Here is a 27876-nt window from a genome sequence, read left to right on the forward strand (position 1 = left end):
CAGAAAAAAAAACAGGAAGGCAGAATTATAACCACATTTGCAAGTTAGCTATACCCTCCGCAGCCAACCAGAAGGCAACAATTAAGACATTAGGAGACAGGATCATCTCCCACTCACACTACAGCAGCCAACCATGTGCAAGTACTTGACATTGATGTAAATCCCAAGGACTCTGAATTACCACTGAGAGAGAAATTACACATATAATAAATGGGCCATTGTGGGGCTGATGGAAGGCAAATTAAGTGAGGATCTATGTTCTGGGAACAAGAGAGGGGGAAAAAGCAATGAAAGAAACAGAAAATGTGAAAGAAACATAAGATTCAATAGAGTAAAGGGAATCTAGTGACCCTTTTCTACTGCTAGGCTTAGGCTGTGCTGCATCGGTGTCAGATAAATGCTGTACATGAAAAAATACTGCAAATGCGAGACTGTGGAGGTTGGAAGGGAGTCACTGAGGCTGCACTGCAGTGCTGAAATAGCAGCTGAAGTGTAACTCAGACATGAGCACTGGTGCCGTTCCTATGCTTTTCCTGTAATGGGGGATGTGGCAGATGGTGGAAGGGGGCTGTTAAACAGGCCGCACAAGACCCACAGCCTGGAGACACACACGGGCCTCTTATATTCTCCCTGCCTCGTTTCATTTTCTCTGTCTCAAGCTCTCCCTGGATTGCCTCTGTCCCTCCACCACCTTTCCAATCTAAATCCTGCTGTCACGGTTTGCTCCCCTTTTCTTTGATTTACTTCCACAACTACTTGGGTCTCTGAGCTTTCTGGTTGTTAAGGTTGCTTTATTCAGTACTTGTTCTGTTTTGTTTTTTTTCTTAGTGACATGTCTTGACAGTCTTGACATTTTTATATAACCCAAATATGCACCATTTGCACAACATCTAGGGATTTCTAGAGGATGAAGCACACTGACACCATTATCACAGGTGGGATTTGTGGCTCCAAACCAAATACGGGATGGACTGCTATTAAAATGTGTCTTGCCAATTATAATGCATCATAATAACTTTAATAATCAATTCATTTTTTCTAAAGTGCTGTAAGTTCAGCTTAAAACTTGCAACATGAAATAGGCATTAAAGCTGCTAATCACTTGCAAACATGTTGGGCAAAAAAGGTCTTTTCTCAGCTCCCCACCTAAACTCTTTGCGCCCTCATTTCAAAGGAGTCTGATATGCAAAGTTCAAAACAAAACACAATACGATACTGTCACTAGTCATTCCGTTTCATTCTTCTCTTTCCTAATCTGTATCTCTCACAGGTTCTCTTCTTTCCCTGCATAAAACCCTTTCTGTTCTCGTTTTGGCACTACTTCGCCTTGTATGTACTGAGCCTTCCCGTTTAGCTGGCAAGTAATTATTTACCCAGTGGTCAACTGAGTGAGCCCACCTCCTACTTACACACAAAAACACACAAAGAAAGAAAGAAACATGGACAATAAGTCTCAAGAAAAGACCACATCTGTTCAAAAGGAGAAGAAACACACACACAGTCAGGAGCGCTCTGTCTCCTGAGCCTGCTGGAAGTGATCTTCCACTGGACCTGCTTCATTATCAGACACAGACAGTCCGATTCAGCCGAACAGCAGGTAAGCTTAGACTCTCATTTGAATTTGAAAAACCAAAGCTTGTTATTTCAGGAGGCTGTTATCTTTCCTAGCAATGGTTTCTAATGAGACATCAATTATTCATTGTGGTTTTAGGTATAATCTCAGTTGAATCACAATTACTTGCTGGCTAGAAATATTATAAAACTTATATATTCAAAATCTGTTTGTTTTTCACTTTTAAATGCCTTTATTTTATTTGCAGCCATTTCTCACATTGCCATTCTGCAAAAAGCAATGTTCTGAAGCAGTTTTCCTGTCGTATCCCACTAATCACATAATTAGTCAAAATCCCCGAAGAAGGTAATTCTCTAATGAATTTAACTTTGATCACAACCATGCTTTACAGCAACATCTGTAGTATGGCTTGTTTGCATGACCAAGTGAGTGTCCAAGTGGGACAGATAACATATTGTATCCTTCTGGCACTAAAAGCACAATGCAATAAAATAATTACCCACAAACCCCCGAGCCACATCATGAGCGAGGGTGGCAAACCAAACTCTCCCTGGAGTGAAAAACCTACTTTTTAAAATCGTATGTTTTAAAAAAAAGCTTGCCTCACTGCAGGCCAAAGTACTCACAGAGGTATGGCCCAGGGTAGGGCCAGGGTCAGTCATGCAGGGTATGTTTAATTTGTTACCAGCTGTGCTGTTACAACTGCGCTCGAAAGAAAATATTGTTTAATAGAGCAGAACTATCGAAAATAATATACATCTTTGAGCTTGAGTCCAAAGATTTTCACTTTTATGTGCATTGATGTGTAATGCTCGATGACTGGAATCTCTGTATTAGTCTGCAGCTGTAAAAGTTTGCTCTGTATGTGTGTGTCCAGCTGAGAAGTGATTTAAAAAGGCAGCATTAAGATTTTAATACTTTTACAGCCATCGTTCAACCCGACAAGGGGTGAGCACTTGGTACTAAAGACGCAGACATTAGGTGAGCTCTACTTTAGCTCTAACAGCAGGATGATGGGGATAAACACTGCTACGAGCTGAATGATAAGCAGTTCAGTTATATGAAAAAAAGAGTTGTTTCTGCAGCGTGCCCCAGCTGGAAGGCTGTCTACTCGATGTTCTGACCTTTAAGAAACTTGCTATCCACACCAATGACTACACCTTCATCCTTATCCAGGTTTGACAAAGAGTTCAAAATCCCCAAGCCTAAGCAGCAGTTTCTCACATTTCTTTCAGTGCCGAGTGACCTTAAAAACAACTGATGTGGGCATCAAAAAACAGCCAGCAGAGCCCAAACTACATCATGTTCTGTTATTTCTGTAAACATGAAGAAATAATGTCAGCTTGTTCAGGAGGTGATACTCCATAAGGACACATAAGAAAAAAATGGTCAATACTTCAAGAAAAGGGGAAAGAGAATCAATGGCAAAGCATCAACAACAAGAACTAGAACAAAAAGTGACCACCAGAAAAACAAGATGCTCACTGGAGCCATCAACAATTCAACCTGCGAACAGTATCACATGTTTCTAAGCAACAAATCAGCAAGCCTTCCTTCTACCAATTTATCCCTTGCCGACAGCCTGCTTCACCTTTATTTTTCTCCTAGAGACAAGCACACTGGGCGAATAGTAGGTCAGAAAACAGAAATTACAGCCTCTCCTACCTTAGAGACCAAATAATCAAAGTATCAGTAAGTATAAAGTATAATGATTCGTAAACTAGCTATATAAATATGTAGGCTGTTTCAATCAATTATGTAAATGTAAATATGACTTTTTTTTTTACATTTACAGTGTGTGTGTGTGTATGTGTGTGTCTACGTATATATAGATGAAATGCACATTATTTCCCTTCTTTGTCTCATCTATCACACCCAAATAGCACCATGGTGAAGCCTGACAGCTCAAATACAGTTTCTAGCTCTAAATACCAGCCTAGATTCATATGCATAACATCTTGGATCCAAACCATCTCTATTAGAATTAATGTACATCTGAGAGAAGAAGAAATGCAGAAATAGAAACAGTGGAAAAAACATTATGTCTGGGTTTTTTCATTAACCCTATCCCACTGTGGACCACGAGAAAGGGAGCCATCTGTCACTGCTTGAATGGGAATCCTGAAAGCGAAATTCTCTGGTAGTTTGACCACTTCACTTGGCAGGGGTTGGACAAAAAACAGTGAAAGCCCATTTGTAGCACACTTACTTCTTCTCTTGGCTTTTAAGAGTATCTGCAATAATGAGTTGATCAACATAACACAAAAGCTTGAGAACTGTTTACTGTAATTAAGGAGAACAATAAAAAGAAGTTTTATTTATATTATAAATAAAGCTATGCTTTATAATAGTTACACTGTATTGTTTTTATGCTGAACCCTTAAAGGCAGTTATATTTTATGTGAAAAGTGTCTGCTCACCAGAAGACTTTTTTAAAATAGTGTGTCCTCGTGAACTATGTCAGCTGCATCTGCAGCTGTGTAAAATTTGGTGAAGCAGAGGTCGGCAATGTCATCCTGACGTCTTGCAGAAATAAACACATTAAAGCACCAAAGTGTTTTTATTTCTGTAGGAAGGAACAGCAAATAGAAAACTTGGCAAATGCCAGTAAAGAGTTAGAACTATTTTCTTTTAATGCAAAAAGAAATCAAAACCCTTCTCAAAAAGTCTAGTGACATAGCCTTGACTATAAACAGAGGCTGACAAGAAGGCCACAACTCCATCGACCTGCCAGAGCAGACAGTCACTGGTTTAGAAAATATAAATCAAATGGAAACAAGCCTTTGAATTTTGGTACATTCCTGCTTTCGATAACCCATCTCCATTTACTAGAATGCTCAAAAAGATTCAAAGGCACATTGGCAAAAGAAATATGTCTTTGGCCAAGTGTCAAAAGATATTCAGAAAACATAACACATGACACATAAGCTTGTGGCCTTTTCTGTGACCTCAAGGGCAGCCTCAAAATTTCATCTCTGACATTTATGAATGTTTTTGTTAAAGGGAATCCCAGCGCAATATAGGCTGGTAATTATATTTGACATATAATTACACTTACCTCCATAAAAGTCAGGTACCTCCCCAATGACAGATGCACCTGGAACATTTAACAAAGAATGTCAAGTCAAGCCAGCGTACAATCTCAGCTCTGTAAATATGAAATACATTTTTCATAATATTAAAACAGAATGGAAGAAAGCAGTCCTACCAACCAGATACTAAAACATTTATCTTAAGTGTTCAACACAGTTCTGTACTTAGACTTCATTTATACTTTTTGTGGCAGTGTAAGTCTTATCATGGGCCAACTGAACCACAGAATCACAGACACGCACACACTCACTGCCTATACTTCTGCTGTAGGCTAGTGTGTACTTGACTTTTGCCCAACTGTCATGGCAGTAATGTCACATTAATCTTTGTTGGGGCTAAACTAAAATGTCAAGCCAATGTTCTCTACCCACAATAAAGACCAGAGACTGCTGTTTGGCTGTTGTCTGCTTAGATGAAGCAGCCATACTATACCTGGATTTGAACTTTAGTTATACATGTACTATGCATGCAGCTGGTACAAAATACAGCTGATGGCGTTATAACAAAAACCAAAAGACAAGATAATACATGCTCTGATTCTTTAGCTCATGTGAAATCAAATTTGAAACAAGCAAGAACTGCCTGTGGTATAGGGACACAGAGACAAAGAGAAGGTTGTTTCCTTTTTAGACAGGTCATTTTCAGGCCTGCTGTTTTCTGTCTACTTTGCTTTCTTTCCAACACAGCAGATTGCACAGCCACATGCTGCCCTCAGAGGCACACGACTGCCAGCTTTGGCCTATCAGATATAGCCTATGTATCTTTTTTTTGTCATCTTTTTGCCATCCTTTGAATTTATTGCTACGCTGTAACTACTTAAACCTGTTAAGATTTCTCTGCTGCATTACAATAAAATCCACCTTAACTGGATTGATTAAAATTACATTTTTATACATTTTTTCTTGAAGCACACATGACTGCCAGCATCATTAGTTTTCATAATGTCCTTTGGAGCTGGCATTTAGCAGCTCGTTCACACTTTGTCATTCTTGCTCTTCATTCATGGACACACTGACAATCCAGTTTCGACAAGTGTGCTACTATGCGTGCTGCCAGCCACCTGTATGATTTTTATCCTTTACGCTTTGTAGCTGGAACCGCTTGTCAAAGTGTGCATGAGACACTATTTACTGACAAACTGCTACTGCCAAATGAATCCCCGACAACCAGGTTTTTATGCAGCAATACTCAAAAGGTGAAGGGCACGCGAGTAAATGAAAAACTAAATGAACAAAGTCCTTTTGAACGTTGCTTTACTGTTTGGAAAGAAACTTGTCAGGGAGCAACTGCTCAGCTAAATGCAGCATATCACCAGTGTCAAGTCTGATTTCTGTCATTCAAATTAATTCAATAAAAAAAAACAATGACTTGTCCATATGTTTTCATCAAAACAGCCATAATATGATACCTCAGAGGTTGTTTGTCTAACTATTTCCTTTGAGTTTAATGTGCTACATACCCGAACGGGTGCATGAAAGGACCAGGAGATGGAGCAGCAGGGTGAGGTGCAACATGATGTTGAATTGAGGACCACCTGGTGGGGTTAGAGCCAGAAGCTCAGCTGATGGAACATTAGCAGGACTGCTTGTTTTTCCTAAAAGAGATAAAGAAGAAAAGGAAAAAAAGCAGAAAATTTGACAGTTAGAAACATCAATTTTGTAGCCAGTACAAAGTTCACAGATAGATTATAAAAACAACCCCTGGCCCTGAGTTTTTCAGTATTAATTACTATGGCAAAATAATGACTAACAAAACGTAATCTGCTAAAGACGGTCAAGATAATGAGACAGGAAAACAAGTATAACTAAGAACAAGGCCAAGAAGAGAGTCAACTACCAAAGTAAATAAGGAACTAACTGAGAGGATGACAAATGAACACAGAAGTAACCATACAGTATAAAAAATCAGTGGGAAAACTATCACAAATCACGGAGTATCTACAACTCAAACACAATAAGAGCTAAAAGGCTCAAAATGCAAGAGCACAAAAGTTTAAAACCATAAGTGAATAAACAAAAATAAACTAAGAAAATAGATTCATATGAGAAAACACCTGAAGATCTGAATAAAAAACACTAAAACATAACATAGGAGGTGACAGGGGAGGATAAATGACACAGAACAAAAGGGGGAAAAAATGGCAATCAATGTTATACAGTTGGAAAGCCTTTTCATTTCAACAGGCACTGGAAAGAAACGTAAAAGTGTTTAAAGACAAGAAACAGGAGATTATTAAAAACAGACAACTCCACTACAAGCTCTACAACATTGAAGAAATGCACAAAGAGCTGCAGTTCAAGATTCAAGACACGGAGAAAATAATGAAGGCTTGCAAATAATACTTGACGAAGCACCGCACAGAAATGCAGGAATGCTTTAAGCAAAGCAGCAACAGGAGGCAATGCACACAGAAATGCAGAGCAAGCTCCAAGACGTGGATAAAAAGCATCAAGCGCTGCAAGTAATGTTTGATGACACGCTGGCAAGGAATCCCAAAATGCTTAAAGAGAAAGAGCAACAGGAAGAAATGCAGAGGGAGATCCAACTTATTCTCCAAGACTTGGAGAACAAAAAGTCAAGGAAAAAACCATGGAGCTGAGGAAAATAAAAGGAAGGAAGAAAAGGAGGAACTGGGAAAATATGCAGAGATGCAGTGTAGGATCCAAGAAATCGTGGGGAAAAAACACAACAGCTCCAAGTACTCTAGCTTAAAGTACAGGAACGATTCAAAAAATGTAGAAGAGAAATCAGGAGTTACAACACAGCACAGTATAACAGAAGAAGACACACAAGCATGAGGCAAAGAAAATTAAAAAAAAAAGTTCAAGAAATTCAAGGAGCTGAACACAGAAACAATCGTTTAAGTAAAAAAAAAAAAAAAAACCCCGACAGCTCCAGGAACAGTTTCTGAAAAAGAAGAAAAAAGTGCTTCAGGTTTTTCCAGAAGAAGACCTCTGCTGCTTCATCACATAATCGTGAACAAAAGCTGCCTCCTCTTCCTCCACCTTTTTCCCCATCTCCTTTTTTCACCTCTCCCCTCTCCCTCCATTACCCTCTCTGCCTTTCTCTCCTACCCCCACTACCCTCTCCCTCCCTTCTTCACCTTTTTCTCTCTCTCCCCCTCAACCCCCAACCGGTTGCGGTAGATGGCCTGGTACTGATGGAGGTTTCTTTCCTCCTCACCATTGCCCATCACCTAGTGCTTGCTCATAATGGATTTCTGGGGTTTTCATTCCTCTGTCTCTTTCCTTCTTTCTATCCTTTTCTTTTTACCTATTTTTTCCCTTATACTTTTCCTTTACACCACACTTTTTCCCTCTCTTCCTTTCCACTATCACTCCCAACCTGTTTCTTCACTCCTGAGAACACAGGGTAAGGTAACAGGGGGATAATAAACACAATCAATCATAAAAACATCATACTCTAGAAGTATCTGTCATGGTTTCCTGATCCTCCTGGTTTGACTCATCCTTTTCTCTCTATCACTCTCTTTGCTCTCTCTCCCTCTATCCTCTGGGTCTGTGTGTGTTTTTATTATTATTTTTCATTTTTATTATTCAAAGCATAGTCTTCATATCACAGCATTACAGTGTCGCCACTACGTGGACCATGACAGTAAAAATTCATCTTCACCACGTCTCTGATTCCTGTCAGCCTCCAAGGCATCGGATCCTTGAAAGGTTGACACCTGATGATTGGCATTTGGACAATTTCCTGAAGAAACCCTGAGCGCTGTTTAAGCTGAGAAGGCATCTCATCTCTCACTCACTACCCCTAAAATCTTAACGCCACGCCACCAGCTCTCAGCCTCATTCCCAGTAACACAATATGAAAAGCAACAGCTGTGTGTTTGTGTGTGTGTGAGGGAACACAAAGAGAGCTTTGAGAGAGATAAGAAGCGGAGGAGAGATCACATAAAGGTGGAAAATATTTGACGTGAAATTGTTAATTCAGTATCTTTATTTACTTAAGGGTGTAGAATCAGGTCACACTGGAAATGGTTCATGTGTTTAGAAGAAATTTAAATTGTACTGCCCACAAAACGAACCCACAGGCAAAGAAAAAAACATTTTTTACATCTTTTGACATTTTGAGAGCCGGCAGAGTAATAACACAGAGAAAATTCTCCAATTTACTCCACAGTTTTGTCTGTCAATCAACCCAAACCTGGAGGCCTCGTCTACACTCATATATTAATTTTCTGGTGTTACAGCACTGAGCATCAGCTCAATACCAGCAGACCTGTCTGAGGTCATTCTGGTTTGGTGAGTGTTGATTAGAGTATAATTGAACATGAGGCAGACACTATTGATTCTTTGTGAACAGCCTGAGGTGTCAGCTGGCAGAGACTCAGAGGTGTGACAGTAGGATTGAGATATCAGCACTCACCAGACAAATGGAGTCTTATTACAGAAAAACGGATTATGACAGAAGAGAGTGCATGTAATATGGCAGCTTTGCATGACACAAACAAAGCTGGACTTACTGTATGACTAAACGTTTTAATACGCCGACGCATGGCGGAGACGCACACAAAAATGAACCGCGCCATAAACAGGCAGACGCACTGTAAACCATACCATGTGCACGGTATGCTGGGACATGATGTCCGAGCTTCACAGCTCCTCGAAAGCCGCAGAAAAGGGATTTCATCTTTACGCTGGATTGTATCCTAGCAACACTTTTCAAAAGCACCAGTTTCTGTGCTGCGGGGGGTCTTTTGTGACCGACAATCAAACTACGCAAACACTCATTTTAATCTGGAACAACACTGCTGTTGTGGAACGAAGACCTGGGGTGCTCTGCTCATCTATTGAAGACATTCATCTCTTAATGTCAGGGAAAGGCCGAAAACCCGCCGTTTACTAGAACTCACCCTCTCCTCTCTCCACTTTGCAGCTATACTGCTACTGTAGATAGCTGTAACTCATCAATCATAATAGATGCACTTAAGAGATTAGGGGATACTACGAAAAGCCTTCTTATAGCATTCAAGTACAAAGCGAAAGAACAAATCCCATCTACCTCATTAAGAACTGTTACTTGAGTGAAAAACTGTAAAAACACATAAGACTGTTTCAACACGACAAAGCAGCAGACTCTGAAAAACAATATTCGGGCCTCCTTCTCTTTTATCTTATTTCAGCAGCCTGAATGCACTTGATGAGCGCTCCAGTCATCATTGTAAATCACAGGACCCCGGACGTCTTCCCCATAAATCATACTTTGGACGTGGCCAGAGCTGCTAACTGTTACTGCTGCAACCAGTGTTGCTTTGCTTTATGAATTTCAATCACATTCTCTCTCCTTGCTCCTCTTAGGATTCCCAACCTCATTCCACCAAAATCGAATTTTGTCAAGTTACAGTCTTCTTAAGGGCAGATTCTGGGATTTTTTTGCTCCACTCCAATGGCCAATACTGTCATTTGCTCTTTTTATCACAACCCCACAATTCCCTAAGGGTGCTACTGAAATGGAAGTCAGTGAAACCCCTCCTTTTCTGTGTTTAGCCTGATGTGAGTTGCATAATTGAGTAACTTTTTTTTTCCTCCTTTTTTTAATACTCAGGCGGCCACAGTGAAGTAGGGAGGAGAAATGGACAGGAAAGAGCACAAAGTAACCGTGTGGTAGACTTCAAAAACAAGCTCAAATACCATCCACCACCCCCCACCCCAGAATACCGCCCCAACCCCCCACCACTCCTTACACATACAATCATAATCACCACCACAATCAGTCATTAACAACAGATTTGCAGTAATCCTACAAGAGGAAGCTAAGACGAGGTTAACTCTGGATTGGTCTTAATCAGTTTGAGAGGGGAAAATGAGCACTGCTTAGACACAGCATCATCTCCTGCAGCATCCCAGTCATGCCTTATTTCACAAGAAAAAACATGTCCTAAATCCAGTAAAGACAACCCGACAAATAAGTGATGGATTGAGGATATAATTAAAAAAACAGCTAAATAGAAGATAATTAAATTTATTAGTGCATGTCCTTCAATGTGAGACACCACTGCTGTCTGTTCAGTTTTTTGGTCATCCGTGTGAACCCAGAAAGCAGGTTTGTAGTAGGAGGTATGTAGGAGTCCATGCCCTGAACTTCCAAATATATTCTGTGGTTTTGGGTACCAAGACACCAGCAGAAGTTTCTTAATCATCTGTCTTTATGGGTGTTTCTTATAGAATGAGGACAACTATAGTTTTATTTCACTACCTAATGATCGTGATGTGCTGTAAATCAGTGTAATACATTTAAAACATGATTAGTTGCTTCATTGCCAAACGTAAGATGACAATATTTACGTAACTCTCTTCAGTTGCCACACAAAATGAGAAGTCACGCAGACACTTGTCGAACCAGCAAACTCCACACAGAAAAGGCCAAATGGTGGATTTGAACCCAGGGCCTTCTTGCTGTGAGGGTAATAAAATTTCCTGTCAGTCAGCTTCTTATTTATTCAAAATAAGATAAAAAAAAAAAAAAGAGAGAGAGTTAAGTCAGTTTTCCTTTTAGTTATTTCCTTTTAATTGCTTGGGAACTGCATTTGAACTGTGTGTGCCAGTGTTGGTGCAAATGGCAATGTCAGGCAATAATGTACCTCGATGCCAAGCACAAACGTTGAGTGGTTTAGTATTTAACAACAACAAAACTTCAACAACTTTTGTTTTTAATCATGTCATGTAATCTTAGAGAGAATGCTCATAACTGTTTTCCCCATATCTGCTTTATATTAGGGGTTTAAAAATATCAGATAGATAGATAGATAGATAGATAGATAGATAGATAGATAGATAGATAGATAGATAGATAGATAGATAGATAGATAGATAGATAGATAGATAGAGTAAAATGTCATCACAGAATAAAGTCATTAAAGGAGAGGAATTATGATGACATAGTGTGACATTGGGTCTGACATCATCTCTGAGAGGCAGCTGTGTCTTTGTCTGCTTTAAGGGGCACTGCTGTTTAGTCTCTTTAGCTCAATTCATCCAGAGCCCATGGAGATGTGTGTTTTTCTATTTTAGTTTAATGAAGTTATGGGGTTAGGATTAGAGGTTTTATACATACACATACAAAATTACATTTACTTTTACTGCTGGCCCACTTAACTAAATAAATAAATAAATGTTTTTCCCATTAAAATTCAGACAAGAAAGAGAAAGCAAGAAAGACAAGAACATCATTTCATCTTTTCATCCCTGGTAAGATCATAAAATTTTGAGCAGAATCACACGCTAGCTGTAATCCATTTATTTGTTATGCTGAATCGGTACAATTTCACCACAGACCAGTGATGATGCATTAGTCTAGCCAATGAATTATTTATGACAAAATCATTGATTTAGTTTTCAACTAAGCCATAGACAGCCCATTTGTCTCGTCAACCCCGACACAGAAAGATGCACTTCATATATTGTATCTGTGTGGAAAATAGGACCTTGGCTACAGGTAAAGATGTTCTTGTCTCTGAGGTGCCCAACAGAATGATTCAGTTAAGTACAGCACACAGACAAGGGCTATTATACAGCAGATAAAACAGTAAGCCCCAAGGCGCACACACAACTACACCTGCAGAAGACGAAAAAAAGCTGCTATCTCTGTGTTTTGTGAAGCATGGACCCCCTGTTGTTAAGCAGGAAATGGTTCGGCACTTGATGGAAAAAATAACTTTATTTTTCAGATTGTAACAGCTTGATTTTTCCCACAGCCAGAATAGAGACTCCTTCCTTTCAGCAGTGTAGGAGTGTAAAGAGCAAGGACATCTAAAAGCTTCTTTTCAGCAGCTGACACGATGTTTATCTTGTTCCTGCTTTTTAGCAATTAAGCTAACAATGTGCATTAACTGTTTGTCTAATTATTCACTGATAAAGAAAATGATGCATTCAGATTCAACATCATCTAATTATGAACAACAGTACAGCCCGCAGGGGTGTTCTTTTTGCAAGTTTGAAATCATGTTTCCATTAAATTTAGTGTATGTGTGTGAGAGACAGACAGACAGAGAGCGAGCACTCTAAATAATGTTATTCTAGCATGTCCATCATCAGCCTCAGAATAATGTAATCCAGCTGCAGATGATACGGTTATGACTGGCTCTCTTGTCTGTCCTCTCGCTTTCGCGCTCTCTCGCCCAACAGAATCTGTCATGCTAATGTAAACTATTTATCTTAACCCCTGCAGTCAACACAATGTCCCCCAACACCACTACCTCCTCCAATCCCCCTTTGGCCACACAGGCTCAGGAACCTCAGCTGACCTGAATATCAATGACTACAGTCTTGAACCCACGAACACTGGAGCTGGCCCGCTGTATGAACTGCATTAACCTCAAATTAAGGAGCGTCTGTAAATTCATGCAGAACCAAGAACCAGAAAATGGAGGGAAAAAGTGACTCGAGTCATTAGAACAATAACAACTTTTATTTTTGATGAAGCAGCTGTCACTGATAGACCACTCGTACTTAGCAGCCAGCATCTAATGCTGTTCCTGAACGGTGAAACCATGAACACACAACCTCACAGTGACTTGATTTTTCGGACCTTCTTCTATTTTTGAACGATGACATCCAGCAGGGGGAAAGAAGACACAGTGAAAACTATTACAAAAAAAGTATGGTGTCATATTCATTATTCGCCTTCATATAACATAACAGAATATGAATGAATGAATAAGATTGACATCTTCTGCCTGGCATTTAGACGTCACCATCACTGTTTGCAAAAACAAAAAAACTTTGCAGATTATTTTTATGTTAATGTAATTAACTGTGATCCAGAAGAGCAATGACCTTTCAATGCAACAGCCACGGCAGAGTGTGATTCGTCCCTCGGTACAGTAGGGTAATGCACGGGGAGAAAGCTTTCAGATGTGTCTTTCCAAGTATGGAAAGTGTGCCACATCATGTATGATAAATTATGTCAAGAAAGGCAAAAGGTCAGAGGAGACGTGCTTTCCATCAAGAAAAGAGTGCTCCACTTAATTACTTCATGCCACATCTGTCCAATAAAGATGTTGGCTAAGCTGTTTCTATAGGAGAGTGCTGACATTCTTTACAAGCTACATGTCTCGGTCCCCATTTACTAATGGAAATATACTGCAATAAATAACTGTAATTACCTGGCCACAGAGTGTTACTTACACTTGATAAGGAAGCGGTATCCTAAAGTATATGAAGAAAAACAATCAATGCCTTCAAATTGCACAAAGAGAGGTCTCAGAGGATTTTTCTTTTCTTCATTGGCTATAAACAATAAATGGTTATAGAACAATAAGAAGATTAATTTAAGTTCTCATTCATCCCCTTATTAGAATGTGTGGGTCTAACATTAGACCAGAGATTAACCAGACAAAGGGAATGTTTAAATATAATCATTAAATAAGCCACAAATACCCCGCTTAATTGCATTATAGCGAAGACAAGCAGGGGGTTACCTATTAGTGGAAAACGATCAGCACTCGTAAGAGTTGTAAAAGACACACAGAAAAACAATTAGGGCATGGTGTGTGTGTGTGTGTGTGTGTGTGTGTGTGTGTGTGTGTGTGTGTGTGTGTGTGTGTGTGTGTGTGTGTGTGTGTGTGACTTTGCTCAGTGCTTACCTTGCTGCCGAGTGCTATCATGCCAGTGGCTATGTGACGAGATGAGCTACTTAGCGGCCCATGTCCCCATCCCCTCCAACATGCCTGCCAAGTGTCCTAAATACTCTGCTCTATTGTCTGCCTCAGAAACAAGCAATCCTGCTGGATGGAAGCACTCTCTCTCCAAGGTGCAAAGGAGGAGGGAGGGACGATAAGAAAAGAAAAGGCCAATTCCCCGAGCAGGACAGGGAGCCATGCAAATGGGACGCCAATGAGAAGAAGCCTCCCCGCAGTGAGAACGCTTCACAGAGGGGTCTTCTCTTCTCACTGTGGCCTGGCTGTGGTTTAATCTCTTAAGCCCTCTGGTCCCACTCACACATACGTGTTGAAACACCCACACACAGACACAGAAAAATACAAATTGACACACAATTTCCCCCTCTCTCCCCAAACTTTAACCCCGCCCCACATTCACATCCTCACTCCTCGACTTTGCTCCATCATTAGCCTGGCAGGAAGCCACACATATCATCAGCACTGTCATAATCACCCCCTCTTTACTGTCAGAGAGAAAGTAAAGGTAGAAAAGAAATCAATAAGACACAGGCTTCACTCAGAAATGCGGGACCAGCGCAGTGAAGATAAGACATGAAGGAGTGTTGTTGCATGTTTGCTGTAAACTTGATGTAATTCTCCCAATCCAAAGAGGATTTCTAATATATATATTTATATATGTAGCAGAATGGCAACAACAATTTGGCTATTCTTTGAATTCTTTGAACTAATCTCCACACGTTAAAAAGAAAACACAAGAAAGCAATCACTTGGGAAAGAAGGATTAAGTGTTCTTAGCTTTCTTTTACCTACACTGGCCACAATATTACTTCTTACTTATTACTTCTTCCAGTTGGTAAAGTTATTATGCATCGCACAAATGTAAACCGGGAGTCATCTGACCTCCAAAATGTAAAACTATGAATAAATGATTGAACCTGTCACTGTGCTTTATCTTTCAAACTGATCTTTACAAACCAGATGCAATATATATACATTATAAGTAAAATCATTATCTGATGTTATCTGATGTGTGTTTACTTTGGAAATAGATATAAAAAGGACATCATGATTATACACTAGGAATGTGGAATGTGTGTATCATTTTAAATCATCTTATATTTGTGAAAAATAACTGCAATGGAAAGGTAAAGCTGGATGTATAACTGCTGGATAAACAGAACATATCTATACATCGATACATCTATCGATCTATACATTTCTCTTACTGTAAACACTAACAGCTTTATTATATCCTTAGTACATACAAATATCTGCACTTTTCTCCTGTAACTAAAATAATAACTTTAAAAGTTTAGGGACCACTTTACCGCATCCTGGAGGGGAAAGAAAGAAAAGCTAAAATAAGTAATGTGCCTTTTGCAAACCTGTTCAGTGGAGCTACTCATGAGCAAACTGCAAAAGGATGATATATTATTCAGCTCTTCCCAGCTGTGAGTTTTTCACTCAGCCTGTGGGGGGGTATAAGGTTTTTAAGTGCAATCTATTCTATTTAGGGGACAGGAGGCAGCAGTGTTATACAAACACTCACACACTGCCTTTGGGTTGCAGTAACCAGGAAGATGCTGAGCAAGTGTTGCAGAGCAGGGATTTGGTCGAAGGGATACCAGAAGGTTTAAGAAAGGTTTAGCCTTGCGAGGCTCACATAACAAATTCATCTGAGGAAGCTTTCAGTCTGTATCACCACAGCAACTAGATACATTGTAAGAAAATGCTAAAAGGAAAAAAATAAAGCTTTGCAGTGGGACAACAAAACTCTGAGTAATGGACTGATTAACCTTATTGAATTTCATTAAAATCACACAGAGGCCTCGAATCTTTCAATATGCTATAACTCCCCCTAAATATGGGGGTCATTAAACTTACATAGGTTATTATGGAAAATGAGAGAGCAAGCAACAGGAGAAATGTATTTTAGTGTTGGAAATACACTTACAGTAGAATGTACCCAATGAAATCAGGTATCGATGGTACAAATGTCTGCACTTATCCTTCAAGTCATCATAGCAAATGGAGCGGTTCAAGAGAGCTCCAGATGATGCTTGAGACCAAACCCAGTCTAATGACATCCATTAAGATGAAGCAGACGGTCCCTGAAAAAGTCAGGAGAATTGTGCAAAGAGGTGTAAAGTACAATTTCTTGCTTTTAGCAAGCACTCTACATCTGTTCTTAAATCATGAGCTCCCTGACTAATCAAAACCAATGCAAATCTCTCAGAAGGAGAGCATGTGGAGCAGAGCACAGAATGCAGTGGCAAAGCATAAGCCTTGTGTCTGGCTGGATTCTGCTTTTTCTTTCAGCCAAAAGAAAGATTTACCCAAGACTTCTGACTCAGCAGAACCCCGCCGGTGACGGGAATAAAAGAGGATCATTCCCCACCTTCTGTACATGTTATTAGAGATGCAGTATATTCAGTTTATGCCTACACTACTCTGACCAGAATGGACAAATTTAGCATGCACATTTACAGGTATTTGTGTCTACATTTGTTTAGGTAGATATATTTCTCAGATATCGGATGGTTTTCTGTGCATTATTTTCAGAAAACCTGGCAGCTAATTGGGCAACTAATAGTGCAACATTATTCCCTCCCGAATAGATTAGGTAGGGGGTAATGTTGCATTCCTAATATCATCTTCCTTTTTGTGATCTATTATTTGTTTTTTACTATTGCAGAACATACTGTGGAGTGACTGCTGTGGCAGTTTAAAACACAAAGATTAAAATGCTTTAAGAGCCACACACACAATTTACACACAATGACTGAAGCCTGAAAAAACAAATAACAGATTTTCTTGTGTACAGAAAGCTTAAACAGTAAAATCCAATATCACACTTCATGCACATGAAGACTTCTCCGCTGGCAAGGTGGCTTTCTTTTGAATAAATCAAACTGATTCTAGTTTGTGATCATCAGCAGTGAAATTAAAAATCATCTGCCGCAATTAGTAGTTATCTGCACTTTATGATCAGCAGATCATGCACACTGGATATTTGTGCAAAGCATTAAATCACTCAACTCTACTCTCTTAAAATAATACAGTGGAACCCCGACTTACGAAATTAATTTGTTCCAGAGGGTCTTTCGTAAGTCAAAATTTTCGTAAGTCCAAGCACCTTTTTCCATCGCCTTTTGAGTGAGACGATGCTGGCTGAAGACGAAGTTCTTGGTGTTGGAGGAGGTGGCGGAGGTTGAAGAAAGCATACGTATGCATGCATACATACGTTTGTGTACATGTACATGCACATAACATTATGGAATTTAATTTAATTTTTTAAATTTTCTATTTTATCTATTTCGTTACGCAGGCATTCCCATATGGAAAAGATATATATAAATCTTATAAAGTTTGTATCTGTCTTGTGTGAAAATTGTATGAAAAGCATACAAGAGTGAAAACAGATATAAGATCCCTTGAAAAATTATATAATGAAACTTGTATGTTTTGGATACTTACTAAAACAATATATGAAAGTAATGAGAAAGTGGCCACTTTCATGAGTAAATCATATAAGTTTTTACTATTTCTTTTCCATATGGGTTTTGCCGTACCACGGGCAGAAATATTGCCGTTAAGTGCCTTCGTAACTTGAATTTTTCGTTAAATGGGGTCTTCGTAAGCTGGGGTTCCACTATATGTTGATAACATCCACTAGATTGAAGTATTTTCTCACTGGAGGACGACATCCAGCTGTCATAAAAATCACTGCCCTGATTTATCCATCTCTACTCTCTGAAAGATAGGTGTACGATTACACTCATCAGCCAGACACTGTGCACCCTAGTTAAGTATACGGTTAAAAGGTGATATGCAAGCTTTTGTTCTGTTGAATGTGCACCCATATAGTAAAGGAGGATTGCATAACTTTTCTCTTAACATGACTGTCACTTACCCATGCATGCACCTTACACAAATGCATAAATCAGGCTTGGAAATTGCTCAGGTCCTGCTGTGCTATATAAATGTCATTTTAGTCAGTTGTTAGCTGGTTGCCTGGCAATGTGATGGCATAATAAAAAAGCATTTAAGTTAAGGCATATTCAAAACTGAACTGGAAAAATACAATTGAACTAAACTGTGATGGATGGATAAACTGAACTGAATTACACTGATACAATGTTTTTATAAGGTTTTATGAGTGCATAAATGCTAAAATAAAAACTGGTCATTTTAGCCCTCTGGGAGATGGTTGCTAGGCAACATGTTGATGTCATAATATCAGATACTGAAAAGACCCTCCATGAGACTAAGATGTAACAGTTTGCCAAGTCTGGTTGCTCAACTCCTGACTGTGTAGGAGGAGTTCATGGGAGAGACAGACTGAGATTTGGTATATTAAACTAAGATAATGGTAACAGAGTTCCACTGCTGCTGTTCGTGCTTTATGGATATAAGAACAGGCATTACTACAGTCTCTCAAATGCTTAAATTGAAGCCAAAGTAAATTACTCCTGATTACTCAGATATGGTTCCTCCTTAAAAGCCTTTTAATACTTAGAGTCATTCAAAGAGAACAGAAGCACAATGAACTGCCCAGGTTTTGACTTAGGAGAAGAGACTACTTGGGCCCACTCTGCCCAAAAGAGCTTTTGTGTGCATGTTAATGTGAGTAGTATTGAGAGTTTAGGTAAGTAAGGTTCCTTGGAAAAGATGTTCAGCTCTTGTTGCAAGAGCTTTTTGCTTTTGTTTGTCAGGTGGAGAGTTGGATTACTCTAATTGCTTGATAGAAAATGAAATAAGTATTATTATTATTATTATTTTTTTTTTTTTACTGCCTTACTTTCAGTTAATGTATTTTGTTTTTCACTATGCATATTTTATATGCCATTAGGTCATTTATTGTGAAAATTCTCTTGTAGGAACTATTGTACTGCATGTTGGTTCCACTGGTGCACCTGAGGGAGATGAACGTCCATGTTGATGCGTGAGCATGGCAAGTTGAAGCAAGAGAAGCCAATTTAATTCAGAGAAAGTTGTTTCTTAAAAGTATCTGTAAAGTGCTCATTTCTGCCTCAATGCATGGGTCAGCCAGCGAGGTATGTTTGTATGTTATATAGATCATTTCATGTCTTTATTTCACTCGTCTCGCTATTTCATTGAATTTTATGTTATGTTTTAGTTCGACGGTGGCGTAGTTTGTGATCAAGGTGAAGCTGTAACAACCCCAAGACCTTACAACTAACATTAAAGCCAACTTCATGCCATCAGTAAAAGAACTCTTTATTGACTTTAAGAAGAGGTAGAAGTGATATTATTATTATTATTATTATTATTATTATTAGACTGGGACTTTATGAGCTGAGTTATGGCATCTCAGAACTAGTTTTGAAGTCTGTCTGGAAATGAAAGGTGTCTTTCTAAACAGCCACGATGAAGAGTAGTTTGAAGTACGGCACCCTGATACATTTTCACTTCTGCACAGCTGACGAAATGTTACAGCAAACGGTTGACACACTCAAGATGTGTGGCGAGGGGGCTCCTAACTCTAAAGGTTAACATATCTAAGAGAACCTAATCTATAATCCTACACCCAAAAACACTACAAATTTACACCATCAGGATTATGTATTTATGTAGTTTGAATCATTTTCAGCAGCAGCCTGATAACCAATCAGGAAGCAACCTCAGAAGTCAGATTTTGACAGAAATATTGTTAAATCCGGACCAGTGAATGAAATCATGTTATTCCTGCCCTCATTTAACTACAGCATAGCAAAAAACAACTGAAAAACAGAAATGGGTTTCTGATGTTTTTAATGGGGTGCGTATAAACGGAAAATGAAAGCAATTTCACCTTGAGCTGCAATTCGATGCACCTATTTGGCAGATTTTTCCATAGAAATTTGCTGAAGTGAAAATTAAGTTTGTTTGGCTGCTTGAAAAGATTTCTACTGTACTACCTTAAACCAGTGATTAGAAAACCATATGCACATGCAGGTGTGCCATAAAAGGTGCGGAAATTGAGCCAGATGGTGGACTCTTACCACGGGACCATCAGCTGTGAAGCAGTTAGAACTTTGTTTAAATACAATAATGTGTTTAGAACAATGCACATTGAGAGCAAAATACATATACAATACATATTTTGAGGTGGCTATTGCTTTAATAGGCATACCAAGACCCAGCATATCAAAGATATAGCCTTGATATGAATATATCAAGCATGTTTCATATAATGCTATGTAACAGTCATACACACACAATAAAAAAGAAATGAAGCAATGAATATTTATTGTAATATTAGCTCAAAGATACATAAGTAAAGTAATGCCTTAAGTAAGAAATGTAAATAAGACAAGCCCCAGAAAATCGTCTATGCTGAACTAACAAATATAAATATACAAAAGAAGGAGACAGTGTGTAGAAAAGGACACAGACACTGTGGGTGCTGGATACACAACCACTTTCCTTATACCAACTTACAAACTCCTGTACAGTCCCACACATACACATGCACACACGCACACATACAACGCTTCAATAGGTTTATCCTTTCAGTGTGCAGCACTGCAGTGTTAGGTAGGATGCTTCATTCTGAGAGGCAGATAATGAGCTATTCCCTCTGCAGAGGACAGAATCCCAGAGCCAGCAGAGCTCAGCAGTGCTACATGCTCTCTCTCACACACACACACAAACACTCATACAAACATAAGTTGCAATAAGCAAAAAAATAAAAATCTAAATAAAAATCTAAATAAAAAAGCCAGCAAAACTTCCTAACTCTAAGCACTCCACTGGCTCCACCACACAGTATACACACAAACCAAACACTGAGCCTACTCTGCCACCCACCTCTGTTCTAGAGCGCACAGCTCTGAGGCGCACAGAGAACCCACCACGCTTGCAGGTACAGTCCTGTTAGCTTGAGTTGGCAGCAGTGAAGCTGGCTGTATATATCCCTGCTACAGTATGCCTGAGGATAAACTGCTAGCGCTGGCTAGCAACCGCTGTCATGGCATCCTGGACCCCTTCTATCACAGGCACTCAGCAGCGCAGAAGCCCCCTCCATCGCATACACAAATGTATTATCACATAAACACTGAGCTGTCAAATCAAAGGGCTCCCCAGCTGTGACCTCACATCACAGTGGAAAAGGAGGAGGATGCGGCAGGGGAGGGGCTGTTTGTGGAGTGTTTTTGCAGTGATATTTCAGGCTGATATTGGTGTGTGTGGCCAGAAGGTACGGCAGCCACAGCAAGAAGGACAAAATTACCACAACAAGGAAGAAAGAGGAGGAAGACTAGAGCATGTACCACGGGGAAGGATGCAGCTGTGAGGGGGGAAGAAAAAACAGTTGTTACAAACAAAATGTTTGCTGCAAAGGTGGCGCCATGCTGTGGGAGGGAGGGAAGAAGACAATTTAATTTTGATACCTGTGAGGGCTGCGTCCATTCCCACAGCTGGACATAAACTTTACAGTCACACTGGAAGAACAGCATGAACCAGCCACACGGAGGGAGCAAGTGCAGCAAAGAAATAAAAAAATAAACAGAAAAAAGCCAAGGCACATTCAGTGGCTGCAATCTCCACCTTATGCCTCATCCACTCACCCACTCTGGATGAGCCCTTCCTCATGTTGTTTACTTTCTCTTTTTCCTGCTTCCTCATCCTGTTTTCCATATTCTTCTCCCTCTCCTTTAGCCCTATCCACATCTATCATCTCCTGTTTTCTCCATCCCTTCACTTCTTCTCTCATCCATAATGGATGGTTTGGAGATATCCTCTTCCTGTAGTGGACCCTGTGTCCCTGGTGCCAGTCAGCCTGTATTGATTATTGCACCAGAGGAGTCATCAAGGCATAGATAATAGGACTTAGAGTTGCACTAAATTTTCTGCATCAGTCCCCTTCCCCCTTTGGGGAGCTGGTCCATGTTTTTCTGTCTTCTACTGTCAAAATGTACATGAATCCAATTAGTAAGTGGATTCACTGGCTTTGAATTAAGCATTGTCAGTTGGGTGGTGTGTGTGTGTGTGTTGGGGGGGGGGGGGATATAAATGAGTTCTTATGTCTGAAAAACAGATGTTAAAAGCAAGACTGGGCAAGAGAGAGAGCAACAGTGAGAAAGAGAAAGTCATAGTAGAGAAAGCAGAGAGCCTCTAACCTCTACTATGTCAATTTCATCCACAGGGCATTGGTCTGGAATATACAATCAGAAACAATGCAAGACACAAAACTGTTTTTGCTCAGTTTTCACCAAAGTAGCGCAAAAATTGTGTCTTCCTCTTGGCTATATTTGTGTGCCATGGTCTGACGCATGCCACATTAAGGTTCATTAAACAAGATATCTCCTCTGTGCTCTGGCCAGCCTGTCTCTCCTTTGACCCAGGCCTTCATATATAGGTCAACAGTGGCATTCAAGTGACTGATGTATGTCACAAGCACAATACTGTTCTTTTTAGGACTGGACATGCAGTCAGTCACGCCCTGCAGCATTATAATATAACAATATGTAGGGCAAATCAGAAATCTAAATCTGTTGTTCTCTTCCTGCACCACCTCCTTCGAGGAAGGGTTGGCGAGTTGTTCTTGGTACTCCAAGAAGTGTTGAATCTTGAGAAAGCATAGTAGGGCTTCATTAAATGGAGCAATTTTCATGCTCACTGAGCAAAATGCATACAATGCAACGTGGGTGGCTAAATGCAAGGAGACAGAAAGAAATATGCCTGGAAAATAACTTTTCGAGCAGATGTGATAAACTTTGGGTGTCACATGAAGGAAAAGTTAGACGGACATAAATGAAAAGAAATGACATGGTAGCTTATTTTCATACAGCATCTTTCTAATAGAGTGAATGTTGTTTATTTGTATAACAACAGCAATAACATCAGCAGTACACTGTGTATATTTGAATTCATAAGAGAAGCCCTTTTAAGATAAAGTAGTCATATAGGATTAAGTTTTATTATACATAAATACTGTTATATAACAAGGCCAGAAACTTGGTTTGAACTATAATGTGAAGAGGTGTTCAACGGATACGCTTTGATAACTTAGATAAAGTTATCAAAGGTTATCTAACTAACCTTAGATAAATACATACCTATAACACTTCTTATTCAAATTCAGATTCTTTCTTACTATATATATTCCAAATAAAAAAAAATCTGGGACACAATAAACGGAGAAAATGGGCTAAAATGTGATTTTTAACCAGCTGACGTTGCAGTTAAGTGGCCAGTTGGCTACACCTTTGGCTACATCAACACTACATATGAGCGGGTGGAGGGAGGTTTGGAGTCTTCTCACACCCCCGTTCTCTGCGGCCTGCTGGAGCGGGGGGGCTAGGAGGAGGAGCTGGCCGTCCGACTGGGGTCTGGAATGTGGGGCCTCCCTGCTGCTGTGGAGTCAGGGCGGTCTGCTTCTCCCCACCGCAGGGAAAAGGGTAACACCACCTGGGTCTGGGTGCAGTTTCCCCCTCCAGGGGCAAGGGTACCTAGACCCGGTTCTTAGAGTACGCTTGGGGAGTGTGATTGTGTGTACAGCGTCTCTTTATGTCTGTCTTCACGTTGGTTGAGTGTGGAGTAATTGTTTATGAGAGCATGAGGGTGGGAATGGATGTTTGTATTTGAGTGTGCCTGTATGTCTGTGTCTATATGTCAGGTTGGGTATCAGACGCCACCTCTCTGGGGACATCTCAGGCCCTCCAAGGTTTGGAGGCCTATCTCCCCCCACCACTTCCCCTGCCGGTGGCGGACGCCCTCGGACATTGGTGCGTTGGCGGTTCTTTGTGTCCGGGGATGGGCGCCCGGGTACACACCGGCTCACTCCTTGGCGGCTGCTTATCGGGGCCTGGAGCCTGGGGCTCGCTCGGGCCACTTCGGAGGTGGGGTGCCCTCGGCCTCTCGGCCTGGAGCTCGGTCACTCAGGCACAGCTGGCTGCCGGCGGAGCTCACGGGCACGTCACTGCAACCCCCCCTGGCTTCTGCTCCGCGGCTGCTGAGTGACCCCTCATCTGGGACTCTCCTCAGCTCTTTCTGGGATAGTGGCGCGGCTGCCCCTCTGTTGGTCTTCCTTGGTCTCTTGTGTTCTGGGGGCCTCTGGATGTCTGGAGTTTTGATCTCCTCCATACCTGCTTCATGCCCTGGAGGACGGGGCAGTGGCCCCCCACACCCTCTAGCAGATCATTACATGAAGGAACCTTTTAAAAAAAAACAAGCGCGTCCATGCTCACAGGTGTACACACAGGTGCTCACACACACAAACTACACCCTTTTTGGCTCCTACCTCAAAGCACACTGTGCGCTGTCGATCTTACGTGCTGCACAATAATGTTTAATATTTAGTATTTACTGTCATATTCCCATATATCATTGTGATGTTGTTTATTATGTTGCTCTCCTTTTCTTCTGCTTGTTTTCTTTTTTCTTTCTCAACAGGTGATCCAGGTGATCGATATATGTATTTTTTGTCTGCTTATTTTGTTGGTTTTTGTTTTTTTGCCCATTTTCCCCGTCCCTCTTCTCAGCTGTTTTTCTTTCCCTCTTTCTTTCTCCCCTTTCTTTCCCCCAATCAAGTCTGTCCCGGATTCAGCAAATGAAAATAAAATAAATAATAAAAGGTGAATCAAATGGACCATTACGGCAAGGCTGGGATGGTCAATTTGGTAAAGTAAATCCGTTGGGCATCTTTCTTCGCCTTTAGACAACAATTCTGATGGCAAAAGAGCCAAACGGGACAGGCAAAAAAAAAAAAAGAAAAAAAAAAGGCTACACCTTTGGTTCAAGTCAGCCGTGAGGTTACTGTACCTGCTGTTCCTTCATACAATAACTCCAAAATGCTACAAAAATGACAGTCATTTATTTAATTGAAATTAATATCATAACAGACTTAGCAATGTAACATCTGAAACCAGTAATGTTGACATTAGATACATTTTTACCATATTAGCTGTTTGTTATTTACCACTTAACTGAATATTCAATTTAGCTGCAATGTGAAAACAACATGCACATTAACTCCAGTGTAATTAGCTTTTTAGTGTGACACAAATTACTTAATGTATCAGGATTCAAACTGAGCCAAAATGAGCCTTTATAAAACAAAACAGTGAATGCAATACTTTCAGTTTCAATTATTAATATTAATATAGCACAAAATCACAACAACAGTTGCCTCAACTTACTTTATATTATAAGAGGAAACATATGCATTAGAAAGAAAAACCTCAACAATCAGATGACCCTCTAAAGCAAGCATGTGGTGACAGTAGAAAGGAAAAACTTTCTTTTAACGGGAAGAAACCTTTTTGTGATTGTAACAGTGATATTTTGCTGTTATTGTTATGTAAATCTATATTTAGACCAGCAGTATTCATGAGAGCGGGGGAGCCCATTTAGTAGCGTCTCTAATAACAATCCTGGCTTTTACTCTCATGCACAAACATCCTTACAACAACACAGAGACCCAGAGAAGCCAAGCGAATAGTACCAAAACGAGTACTCCCATTGCCTTGTGGCAATCGAAGCCCTAAGATATGAGCATTTTTTCTGGAGTGGAAAAACAGGTCTGACACGTCAGCAAACAAGGTCATAGCACAGAACACAGGTCCCATGTTTATGCTGCCAAGTGTTCTGTCAGCTTGAAACTCCTTCTCTATCTTTCTCTCCCCGCCTCCCTCAGTGCAGAAATGGTCAAAGAGAAACGACTCTAATCTCTGCCACAACAGCAGAATAGGCAAGTGGACAGCCTCTAACGAGAATAATAACTGTACACCAAAGCATTAACCCGACTCACAGAAAACAGCATCACCAGATCACTCCTCCTTTTTCTATTCACAACCAGCCTCTCGATTTTAGGCTATTCTGTGTTCAGTATTCTCATCTGCTCAGAAGACTGTGTGAACAAGCTGCAGGTGAGATCTGAGCAGAGGAGTTTTGAAGTGGGGCTATTAGCAGAGACTTTTCTAATGTGTGTGCGATGGCTGTTATCTTCACCTTGGGTTGCAGAAGTTTGATACAGAGTCAGACCAAAGAGTCCTCTTCTCTATACACAGCTTAATTTCTGTATTTTTCTTCAGCTTTGAAGGAGAACCTCAGACAATCAAAACTGAGCGATTGAGTGCGTGGGTGGACGTGTGTGAATGTGTAGTATGCTTAAGTGCAAGTTTGCTGAAGACTCCAATGATCCCTCACCTCAATACTTAAGTGGACCTTTTCACAACCGGCAAAAGTTATTATGAAATGTCAGACAAAAATATACCTGTCAAGCACACAAGGCCAAAATGACTATTGAGGCTCAATGTGAGTCAGTGACTGCTGCCAGCAAGGCAGGTGCTTCTTACTGCAAAAGATAAAGCGATGCCTTTGCGGATAGGTGTGTGAGACACCAGCCAATCACTGGCATTTATAAATCAATTCACACTCATTTTAATACTCGGAGTAATGCCTGGGAAACAGAAACCAACAGGAGCTCAATCGATGTTTGTCAGAATAGCTCTGATGAATCAAAGACAGTGGATCAGCCTCCCAGTATTGATTCACTACTCATACCTTAGCATCACTCCTAAAACCCATTGACACCAGAATTAGCATGATTAGAACTATTTATTTCTTCCTGTGCTTCTATTAGTATTTCTGGTTTTACTGTTTCTCACTGAGATCTAAAGCTTATCCCTGTGAGTTGTAACAATTGCGTTATTCTCCATTTCTGCAGTAAGTAAAGCTGGTGGGGGGGGGGGGGGGGGGGGGGGGGGGGTGTTTACTTTTGGACAAAAATGACTTTTTTCAAGCTCATTCCTGCGTGTTCAAGACAAGCAAATTAAAAATTATTATTTGTGCCCATGAATTAGCCACAGTGAATTCATGTCCCTCAGCAACACAGTGAAATGATTTAGCAGTGGAGTGAAGCGCTTATTGCTGTGTCAGTTCTCACAGCATGCTGATTGATCTAAACCCACCAGCCTGACAAGATGGATTATTGGATGATCGTGATCTCACAAGTCTTGCCAGAATCTAGATGCCTCATATAGCAGGGACTTACTGACAACGGGAAAGTCATAGTCATCGTCTTTATCTAAAATCAGAGTGGGTCTTGCTAGTTCTCTCAAAAAGACTATGTGAAATGGTCCCCCTCTTCAGTTTACTGAACAGCAATGCACAGTTTACTGTGCATTAGTGTAATATACAGTTTGTCTCTTACTCACTGACCAATTATGAGAAGCCCTCTGTCTGCATTATACCCCATGTGCCATTAAGAAAAATTCCCTAGTGGGTTTATATTGGTTTTATTATCACAATATTACAGTGTAGTAATATTGTGATAATAAAGTACAAGCTATATTTAATGTACTACTACAATTATGTTTTCAATACATCATGACCCATGTATTTTGGAAAGCAATCAGTTAATACAAATGCCACATATATAGTCAAGTCCTTCCCAGTCAGTGGTGGGTTGTTGAAGAATTCAGGATGAGCACATTTACACTTTTTAAATATTTTTTATATTTTTTATAATCTCTGCAGAATATATCCCTGTAGGGAAACCTATAGCCACAGCTTCACCCATATTCTTATGCCAAACCCCACAGCCACATAAAGACTGCAG

General features: G+C 40.2%; 1 protein-coding gene across 2 annotated transcripts in view; it reads right to left on the minus strand.

Annotated features, from left to right (window-relative positions):
* Nucleotides 1-27876, minus strand: part of cntn1a (contactin 1a) — a 61752-nt gene that overhangs the window by 20701 nt on the left and 13175 nt on the right. The window contains exons 1-3 of one of the 2 annotated variants that reach the window (XM_063479333.1): nt 14274-14564; nt 6126-6260; nt 4632-4670 (exon numbers count right to left, since the gene is read on the minus strand). In XM_063479333.1, coding sequence (XP_063335403.1) covers nt 4632-4670; nt 6126-6180 — 94 coding nt within the window. In that variant the 5' untranslated portion in view covers nt 6181-6260; nt 14274-14564. Of the gene's footprint in view, nt 1-4631; nt 4671-6125; nt 6261-14273; nt 14565-27876 lie in introns of those variants that run through there. The other variant, XM_063479331.1, reaches the window with a different exon arrangement.

Source organism: Pelmatolapia mariae, linkage group LG7 (genome assembly GCF_036321145.2).
Source record: "Pelmatolapia mariae isolate MD_Pm_ZW linkage group LG7, Pm_UMD_F_2, whole genome shotgun sequence".
NCBI classification, from domain to species: Eukaryota; Metazoa; Chordata; class Actinopteri; order Cichliformes; family Cichlidae; genus Pelmatolapia; species Pelmatolapia mariae.